The 13,450-nt window shown below is 39.7% G+C and overlaps 1 protein-coding gene across 17 annotated transcripts in view; it reads right to left on the bottom strand.

Moving 5' to 3' along the window:
- Positions 1-13,450, bottom strand: part of fryl (furry homolog, like) — an 85,668-nt gene that overhangs the window by 54,528 nt on the left and 17,690 nt on the right. For 14 of the 17 annotated variants that reach the window (XM_078168535.1, XM_078168534.1, XM_078168537.1 and 11 more), the window contains 2 exons: positions 1,671-1,879; positions 1,086-1,139 (listed from right to left, as the gene is read on the bottom strand). In XM_078168535.1, coding sequence (XP_078024661.1) covers positions 1,086-1,139; positions 1,671-1,790 — 174 coding nt within the window. In that variant the 5' untranslated portion in view covers positions 1,791-1,879. Of the gene's footprint in view, positions 1-1,085; positions 1,140-1,670; positions 1,880-11,396; positions 11,614-13,450 lie in introns of those variants that run through there. The other 3 variants (XM_078168532.1, XM_078168533.1, XM_033622092.2) reach the window with 1 other exon arrangement.

Genomic DNA, 13,450 nt, shown 5'->3' with positions numbered 1-13,450 from the left:
ATGCACCTTAAAAGCAGCGCTACATCACCACTGAATTTGCCACATGTTAGCTAGGGTAGCTGTATGGGTTGTCAACTCACCTAATGCTAATGGTAAGTTGGCAAGTTTAAGTTATCTAACGTGACTTGCAGCAGTTTCATTAGAATGAAATGACATAGTGTAACATACATGAATAAAACGTATAAGTTTCCCTGTATGTGAACGTGATTTCTGCCTGGGTCAAGTCAGACAGATTTTCCTCTGCAATGGTGGTTGTTTGAGCGATGCTATGCTGCTTCACAGTGTCATCAAAGTCTGTGTTTTGCTATTGTTTTGACTGAGAAACACACAATTACATGCTGTGCATTTAAAGTGACAGAAAATACTGACGACAGTTGAGATTTGTTTTTTTGTTAACACTGACGGCTGAAAAATGTTTTACACCATCTGTACAAAGGGTTTCCGTTGATGAGAATTAAGATTTCTTGTCTTGTCATTATTTAATGGATTTACATTTTGTTGATTGTAATTACTTTTGAATCTACTTTAGAAATGTTCCACTGTTTAACAAGTGTTTGTCATGAACTGATAATAAAAGTTTAAATCACAATTAACTGTATGATTTTTTCATCTTTTACAACAACTTTCTTTACTTTTAGCTGCATGTCTATTCTGTGTATGTATGTTACAAAACATTCACATCAAATTCCTTTAATGTGCACTAGAGCTGCAATGATTAATCGATTAACTGATTTGTCTATCGAAAGAAGATTACTTGTGTTGAATTCAGTTTGGGCTCTGGGAAACTGTGATGAGCATTTTTGACCTTTTTTTTTTTTTGCAATTTATAGACCAAACAATTAAAAAAATTAATCATGATAATAATCGGCACATTAATCAATACTGAAAATAATTATCAGTTGCAGCCCTTATGTACACAAAAACACGGCAATAAAGCCAATTCTGATTTGACATTTATTGTGCTAATTATCGATGTCGACTGATATGAACAATTTTAACATGTCGACATTTTTTGCCTTCTTACCCAGCCCTTCATACACCCACACACACTTTTACCTCCTGGTCATTACTATGATTGTACTGACCTGGTCAAATTGTGCATCTTCCCCTCTCTGGAGGGATCGGGACAGGGGTTTCTCCTGGTAGAGAGACAGAGACAGAGAGATTAAGAATAAGTGTGTTTCTAACCCAGCAGAGTTGTAACATTGGTACTCTCACAACAGCAGGTTGCTGTCGGTTTAGCAGCAGGCCTGTTGATGAGTGAGCAAATGAACACTGAAGTTTTTTCTGTGAATGAGGGGCTGAACAAGCGTGAGGTAAGACTTCTATCAGCCTGAGGATGTTACCCTGGCAGGAGCCCCCATGTGAAGGAGCTGAGCTGAATAAAAGGAATTAATGGAGGAACAGGACGATGAAAGGACAGTAAATCAGTCTGTTAATGATAAACAAATTTATCATTCCCGTAGATCATGTACATGAACATTATGAGCCTGTCCTGCCGGTTTCCTCACACATATTTCTTTTTTTTCCTGAAGTGACTAAAGGCATGGCAGTTAGTTGCAAAAGAGAAGAGATTATCTCAGCAGTGTGTGTGCGCCACATCACGTGTTGTGTATTGAATTTCATTTCCTGTGTTTCTTGACACTGGTTTTCACCCCCTGTGGACTCACCAGCGGTTCAGCCATCACCATCTCGATCTTCTTCTCAGCCAGCACAGCAAACTCAGCAAATAGACTCTTGATGACAAACTCCCCGGGCTTGAGCTCGGGGTCGATGGTGATGCTCGACATGGCGGCAACGTTGTGTTTCTCCCACGAGAGGGGAGTCACTGAGGAGGGGGCACGGCGTCTACTCACGCTGCTGCTGACTGGTGCAGAAGCTGCAGAGAGAGAGGAGGGTAGAGGTTAGAAAATAATACAGTGGGAGTCAAAGCAGCAGGGTCAAACTAAGAACAACACAATCTTGTAAAGTATGCAGTGTCATGCTCTAGTTCTTATCCAAACAGGAGCAACGACATTTCCTAAAGAGGCAAGTTGACTGAATTGATGAGAGAGAGCAAGAGAGAAATATTCCAGTGCTGACTAGAGCAAACATACTACTTCCATTTGAGTCTACGCCTCTAATTATAAACTAATTTTCTAAACTCGTATAGGCCATATTAGGCTCAAATCACCTTCAAAACAAACATAAGAATAATCATAACTCCCATTAGAGGAATGTCAACATTAATTATCAAAATCTATCAGAAAAATCGCAATATTTGTGTTTATGTCTGAATCTAGAATAACTAAATATTACAGCCAGCTCTTTCAACAGTGTTGAGCTGAAATGTACTGCTTTTCTTGCAAAACTGATTTGCTCAAAAAGCAAGCAGCAAGCCTGGAAGGAAAACAGAAAGGAGTATTTTGACATTTGAGAAATATATTCATTCACTTTTTTGTAAAGAGATTGATGAGAATATTGATACCACTCTCATGTCTGGATGCTAATACAGTATGAAGCTAGCAGCTGGTTAGCTTTAGCATTAAGACTTGGCACAGCTAACCTAACTTTGTCCAAAAGTAACAAAATCTGCATTTCACCTCTGCTACGACTTCATTTATCAAACAGATAAGCCAGAAAGGCCCGGTTTGAAGAGCACAATGCTAGCAACTGTCAGGATATGTCCTCAAAGTTCTGGTGGTGACCCCAGCTGCCCTTTCTGGGAATGTACAAGCTGACAAGACGGACTTTTTCTTTGCACTTTACTTCTGCATTGAGAGATCGACTAAGTTGGGCCAGATGTGAAAAAAATACTTAATTTGAAGATTTACTGTTGATACTTTTGTTTTGTCTGCCACAAGTACTTTATCAAACTGCCATTATACATTATTGAGCTGTGAGTAACCCACAAAGTGACAAATCAAACCCTGTGTACCAAATGTATGTTACTGATTGTGATATTCTTATTGGTTTTTAATTTTCAGATTAGCATTTTTGGGAGATTAAAAAGAACCAAGCAGCATTTGAGTCCTGCTGATGCGTGCCTATGTGTGCTGTGTCTCTAAATATTTGAGCTGTGTACCTGACAGTTGTGTTGCTTCTCGTGTATGTGTTTTTAGCATCTTATTCCTTTTGTACAGCACTTTGGTCAACATGAGTTGTTTTTAAATGTGCTTTCTAAATAAATTTGAGTTGATTTGAGAACATTAAGACTACATTTAACAAATCACAGGAAATTACATGCAGCAGTCATCTACATAAACCGATGGTGATGAAAAATGCTATTACAAAATTAACTTACTATACTCAAAAATATATGATTTCTTACAGTACCAGTATCAGTAGGTTTAGGTGCATATGATATAAACATGGTGTCCTTGGTTTAACTTTTAACCCTAACAGCCAACTGTTGAGAGTCTGCTTTGTTGTTTCTCTGGATCTAACATCTTTTCCCCCCTTTACCGAAGACTATGTCTGGTGCAAATGCAAATTATTCACAGTGGTGAAGAGGATTACATGAATCTAAGGTAAAACTGGAGGTCAACTGTGTTTTCTAAGAAATCATGCACCTTTAAAAACAATAGGTGTATTAAAAAAGTCTTAACTATGTGAATTACAGATAACCAAAAAGGAAGGCTGGAAGTTCAGTGGTGAGGAAAGCAAAACACTGTAAAACTGAATGTCCACAGAGCTCCTTCAGCAGTATTTTAGACTGGCTTCCTGAAAAACATTCATCTAAGGTCATGAAGAGAACCCAGAGCTCTACGCATTTGCATATGGCACAGATCATTTGGTCATCCCATTTAAATAGTTGAAACAAATCTTAAGGGTTTTGGTGTTTAGGGAAATGGCCGAGAAGCTAGAGGGCACAGTTCTGGAAACAGATGTTAAACAATCACATGTAGGCGTTATCTTATTTTTCTCCCTTTAGCCATGAAGGGTAAATACTAATTTCAGTTCTTATGTACACCATCATACAAACAAAAATATATACAACCTTTAATGCAAGTGAAAAACAGTGCTGTGAGTCTCTAAGATAGTAAGTCCACATAGTCAAACAATAAATAACCTTAAAAAGCACTTAAGTACCAGCTTCATACAAGTTGCTATTTACCAATAAAATGAACTGAAATGTATGAAAATTGCATTATCATCATGACATGCTTGTCTAAGTTCATGCTTACAGAGCCAAGTTGCTATCTTTTCAAAGGAACCAGGCTTCATGACATTCAATAGTTCTCTTGAGATTTATGCTACAGCTGGGACACGACTTCCAGTCCAGTCCACAATGGTTCCAGTCCAGCCAAGTTGACAGCCAATAGTAAACCGACCCTTTGCCTCATTCCCTCCCAGGAAAAGTCTTGTTCTGTTTCTTCCTGGTTGTCACAGAAACACTCGTGCATTCTTAATAGTCTGAATACCATTGAGGAGCAGAAGTGCCGGATAAAATATTTTTTTCAGCAGAAAACCACTCACACCTCGCATATGAAGCTTTTTGTACAACAACAAAATCAAATTGTGGCACACTATGTACACCAAGACACTATCTGATATTCAGACTACTCAGATTCTCAAAACATAATCTGGTATCCAAACAGTCAGAGATCCAGTTTCAGTTTGAAAAGTCATTATTAGATTGGAGTAAGTTAAATAACAGGGTCATTCAAAAACAAAGTTAGTACTAATGACTTTATGCACAAACCTACATGGGCTGCAATAAGCAATCATTTTAATTTGAATAATCAATCATCTTGTCAATTACTTCTTCAATTAACTGATGGATTATAGAATATAAAATTTAGATTAATGTGCATCACAAGTTATCATAGGATGACAAACATGGAACTGTTAAATCGCTTCTGTAAATAAAAAAAAGGCAAAATAACCACAATTTTTTTTAATTACTTTTCTAATTATAATTTAAATACTACAGTATCTCCTTTTAAAACACAAGACCACATCAGAAAAATGTGAAAAAAGGCCACCATTCCCTCCAATATCTCAACATAAATGACTATTCTTCTCCCACACCAGTACCCCCTAAAACATAAAGCGAAATAAAATACCGTGGAAAAATTCTAAAGCATACACTAATTTAACAGTTATGATTAAATCAATCAGAAATCAATAGACATGCTATGTTTTATAGAGCGAATGAAAGTGGGGAGGTGGCAGGAGCAGCGTAGTGGCAAGTGTTAGCTGTGTTGTGGTCATGTTGTCCAGCAGCACAGAGAGCCTTTCAAGCATTTCCCTCTTTGTTTACTGTGCTGCACCAACACCCCCAATGATGTCACATAGCCAGCTCCTAATAACCAATCCGTGCTGTGCATGCTCTACCCCCTCCATCCTTCTTTTCTCTCCCATCCTGAGCCAGATAGATTGTTGACTGGTCCACACACATGAATACCCCAACACTGTACTTCTGCAGTTCACAAAAAAAAAAAAAAACGCAAGACATGCCAGTCATCTGTGGCATGCCAAACTACGATCCCTTCCAAAGCTGACCCCACTGCGTAAATCTTTGTAAATGATTTTAAAAAAGATGGAAGGTTACTTACTTATAAACTTCTCCCTGTTTTAAGCCAGAAACTGTGCTGACTGAAAAACAAGCGACTCACTTATGACCCTAAGGTCATGTTCCTTTTTCCATTCAAATCTTTAAAAAAAAAAGTTGAAGCATGTTTTGCCAGCAAAATGTAATCCAGAATTACCACCTTGTAGTTGTAAGATTCTACCAGCCAGTCATGTTGTAGTTAACATCCATGTCTGCCCAGATTCATAAAATATCTGTAGTGAAGACTTTGAAGAAATTTAATAAAATGTATTAGGTGTATTTTTTTGGCAAAATCTAGGTTATCGCTATATTGACATCTATGACTCCAGTGAAGACTTTCCAGTGAGAAACACGCTGTCTCCATTAGGAGACTATTTTTACAGAGGAGTACAGAGGACTGATAGAGAGCCTCATCACATGGTGCAACTACAGAGGACGTCTTTTACTGTACAGATTATGAAGCCTCTTGAGGAAAATGTTTGCTTTGTGATATAAGGATATATAAATAAAACTGATTCGACACCACTTTGTTTGTCTTGTTCTGCTGTGTCTCTATTACAGGGGTGGGCAACAGACAGACTATACTGAATGTATACTGGCTCGTCAACATGGGATCTATAAAATGACTATCACAAACATCGAGTATAGACCGTAATTTGTTTTAAGCCACTGACATGAGACTTTCAGTGCTCTCCTGTACAGGTCTCCCTCTCACATGCACATACACTAACAGAAAGACTGTGTTTTTGTACGTGCACGGCTCTAGACTGCTACTATTTAGTCACATTTTGCGACCATGGAGCACCAGTTTGACCTGCAAATATCATTAATGTAAGGACTAAAGAGCTGTTGGTTTGTTTCCAGCTGACAGTGAATAAATCATCACATTTACTGGCGCCGCTGTAACAGTTTAACTTAATGACTATAATGATAGTGTGACCAGATGAAACCTGTGTTTTTGTATCTGCAGGGCTCCAGACCATGACTATGTAGTCATATTTTGTGACCATGGAGCACCAGTGCATCTTGCAAATACTTTTAATATATGAACTGGAGAGCTGTTAGTTTGTTTCCAGCTTGCAGTGAATATATCCTCATGTTTAAAAGGCATCACAGTAACAGTTTTACTTTCTGCTAACTGCTAACAACCCCTGTTGACTGGAAGCTTCACGTTCACAGCAAAAATATCAACACTTCGGCCTGAGATGATCTGGGTGCTTCAAAATAAAAGCACCAGTGGTTCTACTTTGATTTATTTAATTATAACGATACTTAATTTAACTTTATTATAACAGTATTTCATTTAATTTATCATAACAGTACTTTATTTAAATTAATTATGATAGTAGCTATTTTATTTAACTTTACTGTCACTGTACTTAATTTAAAAATTCTGTTCTATTTTATGAATCCACAGTAGTTTAGAGGGGATTTCAAAATACAGAGAGATATATTGTGTATAAAATACTGCGATATTACTTTAAGCCACATCGCCCAACCCTAGTGGATTAGTGTGAAAGTTCATGGAGACAATGCTTGGATAATAATGCTGATTCTGACAGAACTCAAAGCTGTAGCTATGACAGCTGACAGTGCTTCAAATATCATTGATGCTGCGAAGAACCAACAATTTGTAAAAGTGGATACTTCATACACATCTTCAACCCAGCAGCACAGAAGAGCTAAACAACCTTCTGTTGGGCACCCAAGATTAGTGCCACCGCTTCAGTACCTGACCAAATGTCACTCCTGCTGCTCCTGAGTTTATGGCATTAAATAACAGCCAGGAAAGTGTTTTTGCAACGCATTATGATGTCACTGTGAAGCTGACTTTTGACCTTTTGGATATAAAATGGCATGACATCATCATTTTATCCTATTAGACATTTGTGTGAAATTTTATGAATTCCTGAGTTACAGCCCATAAAAAGTGTTTTGTGAGGTCACAATGACCTTGACCTTTGACCGTCAAAATCTAATCAGTTCATCCTTGAAAACATAACGCCACGGGCCACGACTGTTGCCACCACGGAGGCATAAAAAGAGAGCTTGTTTTTCAAGCACAATGTTTCGTTGTGACTGGATGTACTGTCAGATGTTGTTGATGCTGTATTCACAATATTCAAAATGGAAAAAAAAAGCTTGGTTTAAAGAAGTGAAACATGTCTTACTTCTCAAGGCTGTGCCCTTAACTTGAAAGCAATAAAGCTGTCACTGGTTTCTGATTTACCAGTTGTTCAGAGTTGTTCTTCCTCATTATATATACTAATCAAATCACCTGCCAAAATACAGTTTCTATGGTCTGCCTTAGCCTGAAAAACACTGAGATCTGCAACTCAAGAGAACACTGGTATCTAAGAGATTCAGAACGACCTAGACCATGGACAGTACTGCAACTAAAGTTCTGATAGAAAGGAATGACAGGCTGCCACTGCGGCGTAAGAAATGCTTATGTTTTGTTATGAGAGGCCTATAAGCCCCGCTCTGCCAGAGTTCCATGGTTGTGCTTAAGAAATGGAGCACCCTGCAGGATTACACAACTATTAGAGCAGTGACTCCACCTTGTCACAGTTAAAATAAAACCCTCCCAAACGCCTGCTCACTTCCCCTGTCAGGACAACCAGAAACAACAGCACAAACACACACATACCGTTGGAATGCAGGCCCGCAAGTGCGTCCATTTTTTTTTTAAAGAGAGAGACAAAGGAATCACTGCCAATGTTTATGTGGTGTGGCAGTGCCAATTCTGCAATTGTGCCTCAACATGCTCACTCTGACGAGTTACTACTAGTTTACTTTTCACCAATACAACATCAAAATAAGAAAGAATCTAAAAGATAAAGGGCAGAAATCTGTTATCATAATTTGACAACAGTGCAACACAGGAATAGATTGGGAAACCAATAAGCATGCTCCATCACGATTAAAAAATTGATTTAGCAATAAAGGGCTTAGCTGTGAACTCACCATATGTGTTAATTCCTCAAAATCTTACCGGGTGTTCCAACTGAACATGTCTAACATCTTTATACCGTAGGACAAGATAAAGAACATTTAACAACATATTCTGTGTTCAGAACACGGGGGGAAAAGCATCACAAAGAGAGACTAGAAGGATTGAAGTTGAAGCAGGACAGCTTAGAGAGAGTTTCTGAAATTAGGCCCTCTTTGTTTGAGAGGCCCAATGAAAAACTGGCAACCAGCACAGGATGGGGAGAGAGGAGCGAGGGGGCGGTAAATTAGAAAGAGGGACAAATGGAAGAAAGCTGTTTACTCAACAGGTGGATGCTTTACTGCCAAGCTAACAGAAAATCCTATGATGCTATGCACAGAGGCCTTTTCAATGTTAGGGATCAGATGTTCTAGGGATCCTGAGTACAAACATTTTTATATATTACTTTAATTTTTTCAATTATTCATGACCTGGAGGGAGAGAATACAGACTTACTACAATGTGCCCTGGAATGTAAACAGTTTCTCCCTGTTTTTGGGGGTACAAAGGTTGCTGAGTTCAAAACAATGTTTTTATGTCTTTCTATGAGAAATCTGTCTTATTACAAGATATCACAAATAAATCACTGTAACAGTATCTGTGAATACACACTTTTTAACATAACTTATTCTGTCAACAGTCATGAGGGTGAGAAAACACTGCGTTTGGAGCAGGGTAAATCATGGCCAAATCACCAGTCAATCACATAACAAAATACAGACAAATATGTTCAAACTCACATTCACACCTCTGGGCAAATAAGAGGTTCTTATTTTCATGACCTGCATAACTTTGGACTGTGTGAGGAAACCAGAGCACCTGGAGCAAACTGACGCAGAGACAGGGAAAACATGCAAATTCCACACAGAGAAGCACCAGACCAGAGACCTTTCTGATGTCTTTCGACACTTTTAGCCACTGAGCTACTTTTCTGCTTTACAGTATCCACAGTTAAGTACACTGCGTTTTTTAGAGCAATTCCAGCATCACCATTTAAATGTTGGCATTGGCATAACATCAGCTACTAGACCTGAGTGAGATCAGTCCAACCACTATACACCCCTGCTAGCTAAATATATGCAAAACAACAGTTTCTTATGCTGATGGCAGTGAAATTTCTGTCTGTTGATGATGGTCCAAACTGTCAGCTCACTCCTTAAACATGTGGCTTAATATATTTCATAGAAGTGTAATAATTTCTTCTGATATTGGCAGAGGCAGCCCGGCTCTACTGCAATACAGTGTGGGGAACCCTGATAATTAACAGCTTTCCTACCTAACCAGTTTATCAAAATGTGTACGTGATTGTCTCATGATACATGTCCTCATGTTGCCAGAGCAGAGCAGGGACCAATCAAATTGAAATACTGGCATCATGCGAGTTCTGAAAGAACTGATTCTTTTAAAACCACTTCAAGTATATAAATCAATGTGTGGTTAAGGTCCTAACGCAATCTTCTGTGATAAGATGTGGTCTGATGATTGTTCCCAAATTAGTACCCAAACATGGTGAAGTCACTTTTAGTTACCATGCCACACAATCTAGAACAAACTTCAAAACTTCCATATCTAGAACAAACTTGTACAGCACGTTTCCAACCGCTATCAGAGAGTGTGCGTGTGTGTATGTGTGTGTGTAAATGAGTGTGAAAGGGAGAGAAACAGAGGGAAAGCTATTGAAAAGTCCTCATTAAAATTTATAATTATAATATTGCTGTCGATATTAGGACATAAAACTATGTACATCATTATAGGAGGATCCCATTCCCATTGGTCCTGTCACAATGAAAAGGAATTAATTGCAAATATAAATAAATTTATTTGAGCCCCAGTAAGCCAACTCAGGTGATCCCTCGAAAAAGACAAGCCTTGCGTTCCTTTTTCAAACGAGAGAAATGTTTGGTCAGAGTTTGTGTGGCTAAGGTTCTGCAGTCACAGCAAAGTTACGTGTACTGTACCACTACCAAATACCACAACTGAAATCCATAACAATTGGCAGCCCTTATTTTTTTATACTCTAGCTTTTTTATTTATTTTTATTTTTTTACTATATCAATAATGTGCGAGAAAAGTGCAATTTTGAGTTGCACAAGAAACATGTTTATACCTATGTGGATGTATATGCAGCATCAGCTGGGCAATTCAGACTGCTGTTTGCTATCCACATTTGTCCATCACTAGATTTCAATGAGACTGAGGAGCCAGCGCCTTTTTGATTTCTGATGTAATATGGGCTGTATGGGAAGCTAATAATAGGAGGGAACCAGAAGACGGATCAATAGTAGGGAAACATTAGCTGCGGCGGAGGGAAGGGAGAGGAGGGTTATAAAAGTAGGTGGAAAAAAAGGAGGGATGAAGATTGTGTGCGAGGTGGTAAGGAAGACTGAGGAGAGATATGGATGTTCATTTTTGTTTTTTTTAAGTTGACAGCAATAGAAAGAGTAAGGGAAAGTTGGAACAGCCAGCACTTCCAGATAAACAGAGAGAATACTTCAAGTCCACCTGTGTTGTGTATCAGCAGATGCTCATCAATAGAAACATTATCTGTGGGACAACTAGGAGCCAGTAGAACAATGATGAGCAGGGGGAGGAGGGTGGACTCTGCTGAGGGAAGAGGTTAACTGCTGCCACCTGCATACACATCAAACAAGCCCGGCTAAACCCGGACTAAACATAATCAGTCATCCTGACAACTCCATTAATAACCACCTTTCTTATACAGGAAGGAGATAGGCAATCTCAAAGCAAAGATTGGAGTGCATGCACGCATGTACAACGCTGCACGGGTCTGCTGGCTGTGTGTGGTAGATAAGTCTGGTGGCCAAGTGTGGTATGTAAACATGTGTGCAAGCCTGGCAAGATACTTACAGCTGCTACTCCAAGACTTGAGCAGAGATTTGATGCTGATCTCAAAGAAGACCGAATCCTGCAGGCTCAGCATGGCGGCTCTTAAAAGTTAGGCTTCACCAGAAGGCACAAATATCACACAGCTCCTGTCACTTTCATTTCACAAAACCCAAACATTCCACTCTTCTTGCAAATAAACACCCCTCATACACCTCCCGATTGGAGCTGAATCCTACCCTCCACAGGTGCTAGTTAAAGGCAGCATCCCGAAAGACAGTGTGAGCAGCTGCTGAGGAACGAGAGCCAAGAAGTGCTACCAGTTTGTTTCCTCTGCCACCTAGTTCACGGAAGAGTAGAGCTGCGCTGGGAGAAGAGGAGAGAGAGTATAGCCTGGTCAGTTAGAGAAGTATTCCACCCCAGCGCCTGCTGCCCACTTGCCAATCCACAGAGTCTCTCATCCCCATTTCAGCATAGAAAAATCCAGAGAGGCGAAGGACAAAACTGCGTGAGAACTTTTGCTCCAGATAGGGAAGAAACAGCAGCAAAACAGTACGCGGCAGAAGTCTTTAACAATGTACGGCAATATTCCCTCTCCTCTTCTCTTCCTGTGTGTGTGTATGTGTGTGCCAGTCCTAGCCCACTAGCGCTGTCAGCTACCCTCCACCTCCCCCAAAAGCTCTCTCCCTCTCCATTCGCTCATGAGCAGCCCCTCCTCTTCCCAGCCAGCTCTTGTTCTTTTACTGATGCCTGCTCTTTTCTCTCTGAGTGAGAGCGAGCTTGTTTCAACAGCAAACAGAGGGAGGCGGGAGCAGAGTGTGGGGGTGGGTGATGTCATCAAAATGCTGCGAGTGTTCCCTGGCTGTGGCTCAGCAATGCATACGCATGTCAGAGCTGCTACTGTGCTGCCTCTCCACTGGCCTATCAAAACGACACTTCCTGTAAGCTCCACAGCAATACTGATGCGTCATCCCTGACTGCAGTAGGAGGCAAAGGAAAGAATGGGAGGATGGAAGAGAGAAAGAAAAAAAGGGAGGATACATTAAAGGAGGGGGGGCTGCACACACCAAAACTAGTAGTCCTACTTCTATTCAGTTCTCTGCTCCAAAATAATACAATTATTATGTTCCAAAAATATGTGCCATACACCCCCATCTTCAAAACAAAGTAAACTGTACTCTAGCTGCACTCAAAAAGAATATGGGGAATGTTTTCATTTTTCACCAGACCAAATAATGAGACATGGGCACCTGACATTGTGCTATTGGTACTTTGTACCAGTTTGCAATCACAGATCACAGCATCACAGCTAATCTATTTGTTAAACTAACCGTTCACACCCAGTGGAGTCATAGGCATTACATCATTGCTCTGTCCAAAAGCTACCAGGCATGGTAACACACACAATGATACACAAACTCACTACACAGTGCATTACTGAGAAAACAGCCCACTGTGTTTGTGTGTGTCACACACACACACACACACACACACCTGATTCATCTGATATTTTAATCTTGTGTTGATGACAGTTCTACCTGCTCTCGCAGAGACTTAAAAAATAGATCCACATGACATCAAGAAATTTGTAGTCAGGCGCAGGATTAAGTTTGTTAACAAAATATTCTGAGGGGAACAGCACTGGGAAAGGCTGCAAAAGACAAATGCTCTTTGTCTTCTTTTAGTTTAGTCTTCATTTCTCTCTCGCCCTCAGTCTCTCCCTCTGTCACATGTCCTCCACTACACAAGTTATGCAAAATGAGGCAGAGCTCATTGCAAACAAACACACAAGCAGATGCTTTGTCAAGCCCTGGCTGGTGCTACCCTGATGCAGGCTTCCACTGTGAAACTCTGCCTTGTAATAAACAAGTGCAGATTCTTCAGGGTCGCATTGCAAATTTGCAGCAAGTACATATCACTTAATTTCATTTAATGACATCTTGAAAGTTTTGGATACAGTTAACATCCATGGATAGAGTGGAAGAGATATTTCAAAATGACATTTTATTGGTGATCAACAGAAGTCTCATTCTTTTAGAGTTAAACAGATTTAAGACAAGTATTTCTTTGTTTGTTTT

Source organism: Epinephelus lanceolatus, chromosome 6, assembly GCF_041903045.1.
Source record: "Epinephelus lanceolatus isolate andai-2023 chromosome 6, ASM4190304v1, whole genome shotgun sequence".
NCBI lineage: Eukaryota > Metazoa > Chordata > Actinopteri > Perciformes > Serranidae > Epinephelus > Epinephelus lanceolatus.
Note: the sequence above shows the minus strand (reverse complement) of the source record. Positions and strands in the feature narration are given on the sequence as shown.